The sequence below is a fragment of the Nerophis ophidion genome, linkage group LG28 (genome assembly GCF_033978795.1).
Source record: "Nerophis ophidion isolate RoL-2023_Sa linkage group LG28, RoL_Noph_v1.0, whole genome shotgun sequence".
In the NCBI taxonomy this organism is placed as follows: Eukaryota; Metazoa; Chordata; class Actinopteri; order Syngnathiformes; family Syngnathidae; genus Nerophis; species Nerophis ophidion.
In genome coordinates, this window is record NC_084638.1 from 32,963,861 (window position 1) to 32,976,360 (window position 12,500).

Below are 12,500 nucleotides of genomic sequence, written 5' to 3' on the forward strand. Positions count from 1 at the left end.
TGTAGTTTATAAGTACTTCATGTACATGAGTACCCATAGAGGTACATGTAGTTTATAAGTACTTCATGTACATGAGTACCCATAGAGGTACATGTAGTATATAAGTACTTCATGTACATGAGTACCCATAGAGGTACATGTAGTTTATAAGTACTTCATGTACATGAGTACCCATAGAGGTACAAGTAGGATATAAGTACTTCATGTACATGAGTACCCATAGAGGTACATGTAGTATATAAGTACTTCATGTACATGAGTACCCATAGAGGTACATGTAGTATATAAGTACTTCATGTACATGAGTACCCATAGAGGTACATGTAGTATATAAGTACTTCATGTACATGAGTACCCATAGAGGTACATGTAGTATATAAGTACTTCATGTACATGAGTACCCATAGAGGTACATGTAGTATATAAGTACTTCATGTACATGAGTACCCATAGAGGTACATGTAGTATATAAGTACTTCATGTACATGAGTACCCATAGAGGTACATGTAGTATATAAGTACTTCATGTACATGAGTACCCATAGAGGTACATGTAGTATATAAGTACTTCATGTACATGAGTACCCATAGAGGTACATGTAATATATAAGTACTTCATGTACATGAGTACCCATAGAAGTACAAGTAGTATATAAGTACTTCATGTACATGAGTACCCATAGAAGTACAAGTAGTATATAAGTACATGAGTACTGCATCCTGGCCATGTCAATCAGCATCCTGATACAACTAATCTACATGCAGGAAGTCAGGCCGTCTACTTCCTGTTTGGACCCCTCCCTCATAAGGTCATGTGACTCCTCCTATGTGGTAAGGGAGGTGACCTCCTGAGTACTTGGTCCAAGGTCCAAGGAGGTCCCATGGTGTGCATGTGGATGTGGACTAAGTCAGGTACAAAGTCTTGTCTGGCTGAGGAGTCCTGCAGGAGGACAGGAACAGGACAAGTCTGGTCTTCAATCACTAAGAACTGAGGACTAAGTCAGGTACAAAGTCTGTCTGCAGGCAGGGTCACATAAAATGAAGCGGCAGGGTCACATAAAATGAAGCGGCAGGGTCACACAGAATGAAGGGGCAGGGTCACATAAAATGAAGGGGCGGGGTCACATAAAATGAAGGGGCAGGGTCACATAAAATGAAGCGGCAGGGTCACATAAAATGAAGGGGCAGGGTCACATAAAATGAAGGGGCAGGGTCACATAAAATGAAGGGGCAGGGTCACATAAAATGAAGCGGCAGGGTCACATAAAATGAAGGGGCAGGGTCACATAAAATGAAGCGGCAGGGTCACATAAAATGAAGGGGCAGGGTCACATAAAATGAAGGGGCAGGGTCACATAAAATGAAGCGGCAGGGTCACACAGAATGAAGGGGCAGGGTCACATAAAATGAAGCGGCAGGGTCACATAAAATGAAGGGGCAGGGTCACATAAAATGAAGCGGCAGGGTCACATAAAATGAAGCGGCAGGGTCACATAAAATGAAGCGGCAGGGTCACATAAAATGAAGGGGCAGGGTCACATAAAATGAAGGGGCAGGGTCACATAAAATGAAGGGGCAGGGTCACATAAAATGAAGCGGCAGGGTCACATAAAATGAAGCGGCAGGGTCACATAAAATGAAGGGGCAGGGTCACATAAAATGAAGCGGCAGGGTCACATAAAATGAAGGGGCAGGGTCACATAAAATGAAGCGGCAGGGTCACATAAAATGAAGCGGCAGGGTCACATAAAATGAAGGGGCAGGGTCACATAAAATGAAGGGGCGAGGTCACATAAAATGAAGGGGCAGGATCACACAGAATGAAGGGGCAGGGTCAAATGAAATGAAGCGGCAGGGTCACATAAAATGAAGCGGCAGGGTCACATAAAATGAAGGGGCGAGGTCACATAAAATGAAGGGGCAGGGTCACATAAAATGAAGCGGCAGGGTCACATAAAATGAAGCGGCAGGGTCACATAAAATGAAGCGGCAGGGTCACATAAAATGAAGGGGCAGGGTCACATAAAATGAAGCGGCAGGGTCACATAAAATGAAGGGGCAGGGTCACATAAAATGAAGCGGCAGGGTCACATAAAATGAAGGGGCAGGGTCACATAAAATGAAGGGGCAGGGTAACATAAAATGAAGGGGCAGGGTCACATAAAATGAAGGGGCAGGGTCACACAGAATGAAGGGGCAGGGTCACACAGAATGAAGGGGCAGGGTCACATAAAATGAAGCGGCAGGGTCACATAAAATGAAGGGGCAGGGTCACATAAAATGAAGCGGCAGGGTCACATAAAATGAAGGGGCAGGGTCACATAAAATGAAGCGGCAGGGTCACATAAAATGAAGGGGCAGGGTCACATAAAATGAAGGGGCAGGGTCACATAAAATGAAGGGGCAGGGTAACATAAAATGAAGCGGCAGGGTCACATAAAATGAAGGGGCAGGATCACACAGAATGAAGGGGCAGGGTCACATAAAATGAAGCGGCAGGGTCACATAAAATGAAGCGGCAGGGTCACATAAAATGACGCGGCAGGGTCACATAAAATGAAGCGGCAGGGTCACACAGAATGAAGGGGCAGGGTCACATAAAATGAAGGGGCAGGGTCACATAAAATGAAGCGGCAGGGTCACACAAAATGAAGCGGCAGGGTCACATAAAATGAAGCGGCAGGGTCACATAAAATGAAGGGGCAGGGTCACATAAAATGAAGCGGCAGGGTCACATAAAATGAAGGGGCAGGGTCACATAAAATGAAGGGGCAGGGTCACATAAAATGAAGCGGCAGGGTCACATAAAATGAAGCGGCAGGGTCACATAAAATGAAGCGGCGGGTCACATAAAATGAAGCGGCAGGGTCACATAAAATGAAGGGGCAGGGTCACATAAAATGAAGGGGCAGGGTCACATAAAATGAAGGGGCAGGGTCACATAAAATGAAGGGGCGGGTCACATAAAATGAGGCGGCAGGGTCACATAAAATGAAGCGGCAGGGTCACATAAAATGAAGGGGCAGGGTCACATAAAATGAAGGGGCAGGGTCACATAAAATGAGACGGCAGGGTCACATAAAATGAAGCGGCAGGGTCACATAAAATGAAGCGGCAAGGTCACATAAAATGAAGCGGCAGGGTCACATAAAATGAAGGGGCAGGGTCACATAAAATGAAGGGGCAGGGTCACATAAAATGAAGGGGCGGGGTCACATAAAATGAAGGGGCGGGGTCACATAAAATGAAGCGGCAGGGTCACATAAAATGAAGGGGCAGGGTCACATAAAATGAAGGGGCAGGGTCACATAAAATGAAGCGGCGGGTCACATAAAATGAAGCGGCAGGGTCACATAAAATGAAGCGGCAGGGTCACATAAAATGAAGGGGCAGGGTCACATAAAATGAAGGGGCAGGGTCACATAAAATGAAGCGGCAGTGTCACATAAAATGAAGCGGCAGGGTCACATAAAATGAAGGGGCAGGGTCACATAAAATGAAGCGGCAGGGTCACATAAAATGAAGGGGCAGGGTCACATAAAATGAAGCGGCAGGGTCACATAAAATGAAGGGGCAGGGTCACATAAAATGAAGGGGCAGGGTCACATAAAATGAAGCGGCAGGGTCACATAAAATGAAGGGGCAGGGTCACATAAAATGAAGGGGCGGGGTCACATAAAATGAAGGGGCGGGGTCACATAAAATGAAGCGGCAGGGTCACATAAAATGAAGCGGCAGGGTCACATAAAATGAAGCGGCGGGTCACATAAAATGAAGCGGCAGGGTCACATAAAATGAAGCGGCAGGGTCACATAAAATGAAGGGGCAGGGTCACATAAAATGAAGGGGCAGGGTCACATAAAATGAAGGGGCAGGGTCACATAAAATGAAGGGGCAGGGTCACATAAAATGAAGGGCAGGGTCACATAAAATGAAGGGGCAGGGTCACATAAAATGAATCGGCAGGGTCACATAAAATGAAGGGGCAGGGTCACATAAAATGAATCGGCAGGGTCACATAAAATGAAGGGGCAGGGTCACATAAAATGAAGGGGCAGGGTCACATAAAATGAAGGGGCAGGGTCACATAAAATGAAGGGGCAGGGTCACATAAAATGAAGGGACAGGGTCACATAAAATGAAGGGGCAGGGTCACATAAAATGAATCGGCAGGGTCACATAAAATGAAGGGGCAGGGTCACATAAAATGAAGGGGCAGGGTCACATAAAATGAATCGGCAGGGTCACATAAAATGAAGGGGCAGGGTCACATAAAATGAAGGGGCAGGGTCACATAAAATGAAGGGGCAGGGTCACATAAAATGAAGGGGCAGGGTCACATAAAATGAAGGGACAGGGTCACATAAAATGAAGGGGCAGGGTCACATAAAATGAATCGGCAGGGTCACATAAAATGAAGGGGCAGGGTCACATAAAATGAAGGGGCAGGGTCACATAAAATGAAGGGGCAGGGTCACATAAAATGAAGGGGCGGGGTCACATAAAATGAAGGGGCAGGGTCACATAAAATGAAGGGGCAGGGTCACATAAAATGAATCGGCAGGGTCACATAAAATGAAGGGGCAGGGTCACATAAAATGAATCGGCAGGGTCACATAAAATGAAGGGGCAGGGTCACATAAAATGAAGGGGCAGGGTCACATAAAATGAAGGGGCAGGGTCACATAAAATGAAGGGGCAGGGTCACATAAAATGAAGGGGCAGGGTCACATAAAATGAAGTGGCAGGGTCACATAAAATGAATCGGCAGGGTCACATAAAATGAAGGGGCAGGGTCACATAAAATGAAGGGGCAGGGTCACATAAAATGAAGCGGCAGGGTCACATAAAATGAAGGGGCAGGGTCACATAAAATGAAGGGGCAGGGTCACATAAAATGAATCGGCAGGGTCACATAAAATGAAGGGGCAGGGTCACATAAAATGAAGCGGCAGGGTCACATAAAATGAAGGGGCAGGGTCACATAAAATGAAGCGGCAGGGTCACATAAAATGAAGGGGCAGGGTCACATAAAATGAAGCGGCAGGGTCACATAAAATGAAGGGGCAGGGTCACATAAAATGAAGCGGCAGGGTCACATAAAATGAAGCGGCAGGGTCACATAAAATGAAGGGGCAGGGTCACATAAAATGAAGCGGCAGGGTCACATAAAATGAAGGGGCGGGGTCACATAAAATGAAGGGGCAGGGTCACATAAAATGAAGGGGCGGGGTCACATAAAATGAAGGGGCAGGGTCACATAAAATGAAGGGGCGGGGTCACATAAAATGAAGGGGCAGGGTCACATAAAATGAAGGGGCAGGGTCACATAAAATGAAGCGGCAGGGTCACATAAAATGAAGGGGCAGGGTCACATAAAATGAAGCGGCAGGGTCACATAAAATGAAGGGGCGGGGTCACATAAAATGAAGGGGCAGGGTCACATAAAATGAAGGGGCGGGGTCACATAAAATGAAGGGGCAGGGTCACATAAAATGAAGGGGCAGGGTCACATAAAATGAATCGGCAGGGTCACATAAAATGAAGGGGCAGGGTCACATAAAATGAAGGGGCAGGGTCACATAAAATGAAGGGGCAGGGTCACATAAAATGAAGGGGCAGGGTCACATAAAATGAAGGGGCAGGGTCACATAAAATGAAGCGGCAGGGTCACATAAAATGAAGCGGCAGGGTCACATAAAATGAAGGGGCAGGGTCACATAAAATGAAGGGGCAGGGTCACATAAAATGAAGCGGCAGGGTCACATAAAATGAAGGGGCAGGGTCACATAAAATGAAGGGGCAGGGTCACATAAAATGAAGGGGCAGGGTCACATAAAATGAATCGGCAGGGTCACATAAAATGAAGGGGCAGGGTCACATAAAATGAAGGGGCAGGGTCACATAAAATGAAGGGGCAGGGTCACATAAAATGAAGCGGCAGGGTCACATAAAATGAAGGGGCAGGGTCACATAAAATGAAGCGGCAGGGTCACATAAAATGAAGGGGCAGGGTCACATAAAATGAAGCGGCAGGGTCACATAAAATGAAGCGGCAGGGTCACATAAAATGAAGGGGCAGGGTCACATAAAATGAAGCGGCAGGGTCACATAAAATGAAGGGGCGGGGTCACATAAAATGAAGGGGCAGGGTCACATAAAATGAAGGGGCGGGGTCACATAAAATGAAGGGGCAGGGTCACATAAAATGAAGGGGCGGGGTCACATAAAATGAAGGGGCAGGGTCACATAAAATGAAGGGGCAGGGTCACATAAAATGAAGCGGCAGGGTCACATAAAATGAAGGGGCAGGGTCACATAAAATGAAGCGGCAGGGTCACATAAAATGAAGGGGCGGGGTCACATAAAATGAAGGGGCAGGGTCACATAAAATGAAGGGGCGGGGTCACATAAAATGAAGGGGCAGGGTCACATAAAATGAAGGGGCAGGGTCACATAAAATGAATCGGCAGGGTCACATAAAATGAAGGGGCAGGGTCACATAAAATGAAGGGGCAGGGTCACATAAAATGAAGGGGCGGGGTCACATAAAATGAAGGGGCAGGGTCACATAAAATGAAGGGGCAGGGTCACATAAAATGAATCGGCAGGGTCACATAAAATGAAGGGGCAGGGTCACATAAAATGAAGGGGCAGGGTCACATAAAATGAAGGGGCAGGGTCACATAAAATGAAGCGGCAGGGTCACATAAAATGAAGGGGCAGGGTCACATAAAATGAAGGGGCAGGGTCACATAAAATGAAGGGGCAGGGTCACATAAAATGAATCGGCAGGGTCACATAAAATGAAGGGGCAGGGTCACATAAAATGAAGCGGCAGGGTCACATAAAATGAAGGGGCAGGGTCACATAAAATGAAGCGGCAGGGTCACATAAAATGAAGGGGCAGGGTCACATAAAATGAAGCGGCAGGGTCACATAAAATGAAGGGGCAGGGTCACATAAAATGAAGCGGCAGGGTCACATAAAATGAAGCGGCAGGGTCACATAAAATGAAGGGGCAGGGTCACATAAAATGAAGCGGCAGGGTCACATAAAATGAAGGGGCGGGGTCACATAAAATGAAGGGGCAGGGTCACATAAAATGAAGGGGCGGGGTCACATAAAATGAAGGGGCAGGGTCACATAAAATGAAGGGGCGGGGTCACATAAAATGAAGGGGCAGGGTCACATAAAATGAAGGGGCAGGGTCACATAAAATGAAGCGGCAGGGTCACATAAAATGAAGGGGCAGGGTCACATAAAATGAAGCGGCAGGGTCACATAAAATGAAGGGGCGGGGTCACATAAAATGAAGGGGCAGGGTCACATAAAATGAAGGGGCGGGGTCACATAAAATGAAGGGGCAGGGTCACATAAAATGAAGGGGCAGGGTCACATAAAATGAAGGGGCAGGGTCACATAAAATGAAGTGGCAGGGTCACATAAAATGAATCGGCAGGGTCACATAAAATGAAGGGGCAGGGTCACATAAAATGAAGGGGCAGGGTCACATAAAATGAAGGGGCAGGGTCACATAAAATGAAGTGGCAGGGTCACATAAAATGAAGGGGCAGGGTCACATAAAATGAAGCGGCAGGGTCACATAAAATGAAGCGGCAGGGTCACATAAAATGATGTCATAGTTGAGATGTGAGGTACTTGGACTTACCCGTTGCCATGGTAATGAGTGCTCCAGTCCAGAGACGGGTGATGGTGTGGGCCCAGCTGCTGGTAGTCCACTGGTGATGACATCATCGCTGCCCTGTACATCAAGACTCCTCCCATTGGCTGATAGTCCGACTGCAGGGAGTAGACCTGCAAGACATGGCAGGGAGCAAGCGGGTCATCTACCGAGTCAAGGACGCATCACTTCCACTGTGGAGAGGAGGAGGAGGACACACACACCACGCTCCACGCACTTGAGTGTGTGAGGGGAAAAAAAAAAAAAAAAAGTGTGTGTGAGTGAGAGACTGAGTGAGTGAGTAAATTAGTGTGTGAGTGTGCGAGAGAGAGAGAGAGAGAGAAAGAGAAAATCAGTGTGTGTGTGTGTGTGTGTGTGTGTGTGTGTGTGTGTGTGTGTGTGTGTGTGTGAGTGTTTGGCCCAGCGATGAGGTGGCGACCTGTCCAGGGCGTACACCGCCTTCCGCCCGATTTTAACTGAGATAGGCACCAGCGCCCCCTGCGACCCTAAAAGGGAATAAGCGGTAGAAATGGATGGATGGGGTGTGAGTGTTTGAGAGTGAGTGAGTAAATTAGTGTGTGTGTGTGTGTGTGTGTGTGTGTGTGTGTGTGTGTGTGTGTGTGTGTGTGTGAGAGAGTGAGTGAGAGAGTGAGTGAGTGAGTGAGTGAGTGAGTGAGAGAGTGAGTGAGTGAGTGAGTGAGTGAGTGAGTGAGTGAGTGAGTGTGTGAAAGGAAGTGAATGGGAGTAGTGTGTGAAAGAGAAGGCCAGCAGGTGGTGGTTGTTGCTTTGTGAAGAAGAAGAATGTTCTAGTCCTTCACAAAGACCCCATCTGCCTCCTTTGTCGTCGTCCCCCCCCCACACACACACACACACATACACACCCTCTTCACTCTCTCACTCTACTACAACAACTTTGGTTGTTCTCCTCATATTATATATACACATTATATATATATATATATATGTATATATATATATATATATATATATATATATATATGTATATATATATATATATATATATATATATATATATATATATATATATATATATATATATGTATATATGTATATATATATATACATATATATATATATCTCCTTCCTTCCATCCAATCTTTGTCACAGCTGGCAGTTTATTGGAGGATGAAGAGGATGGACACAGGTCTAGTACTTGGTATCATTACAGTAGATGTATGTATAGATCCACACTTTTGTTTACATTGAGGAGTGCTAGCCTGCTGTTAGCTATTGTATGCTCCTGTGCTGTGTAGTGAAGCATGTTTAGCTAATCCTCATCCTGCAGTGATAATGATACTTTATTGTATCCTCCTGTGCTGTGTAGTGAAGCATGTTTAGCTATTCCTCATCCTGCAGTGATAATGATACTTTATTTGTGGCCATGGCAACCAGGATTAGTGATTTAGAAGTAGCTAGAACACTACCTTAGTCTTTAAAGTCCTTATATTTTCATCATTATTTTGAAGGCAAAATAAGTTTCTTCTGTTATTTTGTGTCTTTCTTTACTTTTGTTTTGACACTGAATTTATTGAACTGAATTTTGTGAACTGAATTTGTAAAAAAAATGATAATACGCTGACAATTTTATTGGGAAAAAATGATCCATCCATCCATTTTCTACCGCTTGTCCCGTGTTTCAAAACTTCAGGGTAGAAAAATCGCTGCATAAAAATGCACCTGAAAAGAACTTCATACTATATTTACACAGATTTATTCATCTTCCATTTCTTTGAATGGATGAGGAGGAGATGGAAATAGTTGTACTTATTACAAGAAGTTACTAACCAGGTGTGTGTGTGTGTGGTTTACCTGTGTGAGGGCGGGGGGGTGTGTCATGGCCATGGAGGGATGCTGATGCTGATGCTGATGCTGATGCTGCATCCCCCCCAGGGGAGTCTGGCTGTGGAGTGGGGGGCTGACCTGGTGGGGAGGGGTGGAGCCTCCCTGATGGGGCGGGGGGGGCCCAGGTACGCTGCCCCTGGTGGACAGGGTGTGCATCTGAGGCAGGTGAGGTCCTCCCAAGGTGGAGTGCTGAGCCAGACTGGACGGGTGGGGGTATGGCATGTACATGTTGGGGTGCTGGTGCTGGCCCGCATAGACGGGGGGCTTGGATGTGTAGATGGAGGAGGAGGAGGAGGAGGAGGGGGGCGGCTTCATCTCAGATGGGTGGTGGCTGTAACTCTGAAGGACAAAAAGACATGTTGACCAAGTTCTGGAGGAGTCTCAAAGTCCTGGAGGAGTCTCAAGGTGTGCTGCTCTGGTACCTGAGACACTAGACTGGCTCTGTAGGCAGCCAGCTGCTTCAGGTACTCCTTCTTGGCCGTCTCTGTCCTCTTCTTGTACACCTGCAGCCACACCATTACATACCATTGTCATACTTGTACACCTGCGGCCACACCATTACATACCATTGTCATACTTGTACACCTGCAGCCACACCATTACATACCATTGTCATACTTGTACACCTGCAGCCACACCATTACATACCATTGTCATACTTGTACACCTGCAGCCACACCATTACATACCATTGTCATACTTGTACACCTGCAGCCACACCATTACATACCATTGTCATACTTGTACACCTGCAGCCACACCATTACATACCATTGTCATACTTGTACACCTGCGGCCACACCATTACATACCATTGTCATACTTGTACACCTGCAGCCACACCATTACATACCATTGTCATACTTGTACACCTGCGGCCACACCATTACATACCATTGTCATACTTGTACACCTGCGGCCACACCATTACATACCATTGTCATACTTGTACACCTGCAGCCACACCATTACATACCATTGTCATACTTGTACACCTGCAGCCACACCATTACATACCACTCTTCTTGTACACCTGCAGCCACACCATTACATGAAAAAAACATGTTTCTTAACTAAACTGTCAATACAACGTTCAAATAAAAATAAAATCTTTACCACTTTAGTCTTGGTTTTTGCGCTTAAAAGAAACTTCTCTGTAACTGTATTTCTTATCTACTTTTTTCTACCTAACTTCACAAATGTTAGCATGCTAATCTTTTAGCTCATTCTATTTATGTGATCATTGTATTATTTCAACAAAAAAAATCATGATTTTGATACTTGCCCCTATCTTGTTAGTATGCTAAAGGTTACCATGCTAACATAAATATGCTAACGTTTTATGCCATTTTTCTAACTTTTTTTTTTTTAGACATTTGATACTTGACACCATCTTAGAAGTATGCTAACTTCTCCTATGCTAGAATGCTAAAGTGAAGTAATTGTATCCGTTTAAAACTCCAAATAATGACTTTTGAAAAATTGTCGCCATCTTTGCAGTATGCTTACTTCACTTATGTTAGCATGCTAACGCTTGACAGTAGTATTTTAGCTAATTATATTCATTTAAAGCTAAAAATCATGGATTCTTATACTTGGCAGCATTTTAAAATTACGCTAACTCTTCCAATGTCATCATGCTAACATTAGCATTGTAACGTTTTATGCTAGCAGTTTAGCCAATTATGATCATTTAAACTTTGAATTGATGGATTCTGAGACTTGCCTCCATCCGGCAAGTACAATGTTGCTAATATAACAAGCTAACGTTAGCATGCTAGCCTTTTAGCAGAGGTTCCCAGGACCATGTTTGCAGGAATTGTCAGTGGCTAACTTGTGACGAGGAGATGGCCTCCTACCTGCTTCTGTTCCTCTCCCAGGCCGTCCCACATGGAGGCCACGATCTTGGAGACCTCCCCAAAGGTGGCGTTAGGGTTCTGGGCCTTGATGTTGGCTTGGGTGTCCCTGAAGAACAAAGCGTAGGCAGAGACCGGCTTCACGGGCTCATTTGGGTCCTTCCGCTTCTTCTTCTTGGGCGTCTTGGGTTTCTTGGACATGTCGAAGGCTGCAGGCCGCTTCTCGCCCTGCGGAAGTGAAGGTGTGTCAGTGTTTGTCCTCTATGAGAGCGTGACTGTGCAAACCATATTGTGTCAAACTAACTGTCACTCCCACCACCAGAGGAAAGGAACAATGTTGTTAGTACATGCTAAAGTAGGGCCTTGCGGTGTCCTACTCTGTTCAGCGGTCCTTGAACACATCGTAAAAGTACAGAAGGACCACATTTTGCAGGTTCAACATCTGACTTGCTCACACAGCAATGTGTTCACATCACTTTAATTTGAGGTATGGCGGTTCTTAAAGGGGGAAAGACCTCAATGTCTCTTGTTCTCATGTTAGCATTTAAGCTAGCACATCACAGTGGTGAGCAGCTGCTCTGTTGATGGCAGCAAGTAATACTCCCGACAGGATCATGCACTTGCAAGTAATACTCTCCACAGGATCATGCACTTGCAAGTAATACTCTCCACAGGATCATGCACTTGCAAGTAATACTCTCCACAGGATCATGCACTTGCAAGTAATACTCTCCACAGGATCATGCACTTGCAAGTAATACTCTCCACAGGATCATGCACTTGCAAGTAATACTCTCACAGGATCATGCACTTGCAAGTAATACTCTCCACAGGATCATGCACTTGCAAGTAATACTCACCACAGGATCATGCACTTGCAAGTACTACTCTCCACAGGATCATGCACTTGCAAGTAATACTCTCCACAGGATCATGCACTTGCAAGTAATACTCTCCACAGGATCATGCACTTGCAAGTAATACTCCCAACAGGATCATGCACTTGCAAGTAATACTCTCCACAGGATCATGCACTTGCAAGTAATACTCTCCACAGGATCATGTACTTGCAAGTAATACTCTCCACAGGATCATGC

At 45.6% G+C, this 12,500-nt stretch overlaps 1 protein-coding gene across 1 annotated transcript in view; it reads right to left on the reverse strand.

Annotated features, from left to right (window-relative positions):
- LOC133545065 (thymocyte selection-associated high mobility group box protein TOX-like) overlaps positions 1–12,500 on the reverse strand; it is a 24,119-nt gene that overhangs the window by 1,887 nt on the left and 9,732 nt on the right. Inside the window, exons 3-7 of the mRNA XM_061890375.1 lie at positions 11,407–11,631; positions 9,970–10,050; positions 9,515–9,886; positions 7,673–7,818; positions 1–940 (exon numbers count right to left, since the gene is read on the reverse strand). The exon at positions 1–940 is cut by the window's left edge and continues 1,887 nt beyond it. Of these exons, the coding sequence (XP_061746359.1) occupies positions 904–940; positions 7,673–7,818; positions 9,515–9,886; positions 9,970–10,050; positions 11,407–11,631 (861 nt within the window). The 3' untranslated portion in view covers positions 1–903. The remainder of the gene's footprint in view (positions 941–7,672; positions 7,819–9,514; positions 9,887–9,969; positions 10,051–11,406; positions 11,632–12,500) is intronic.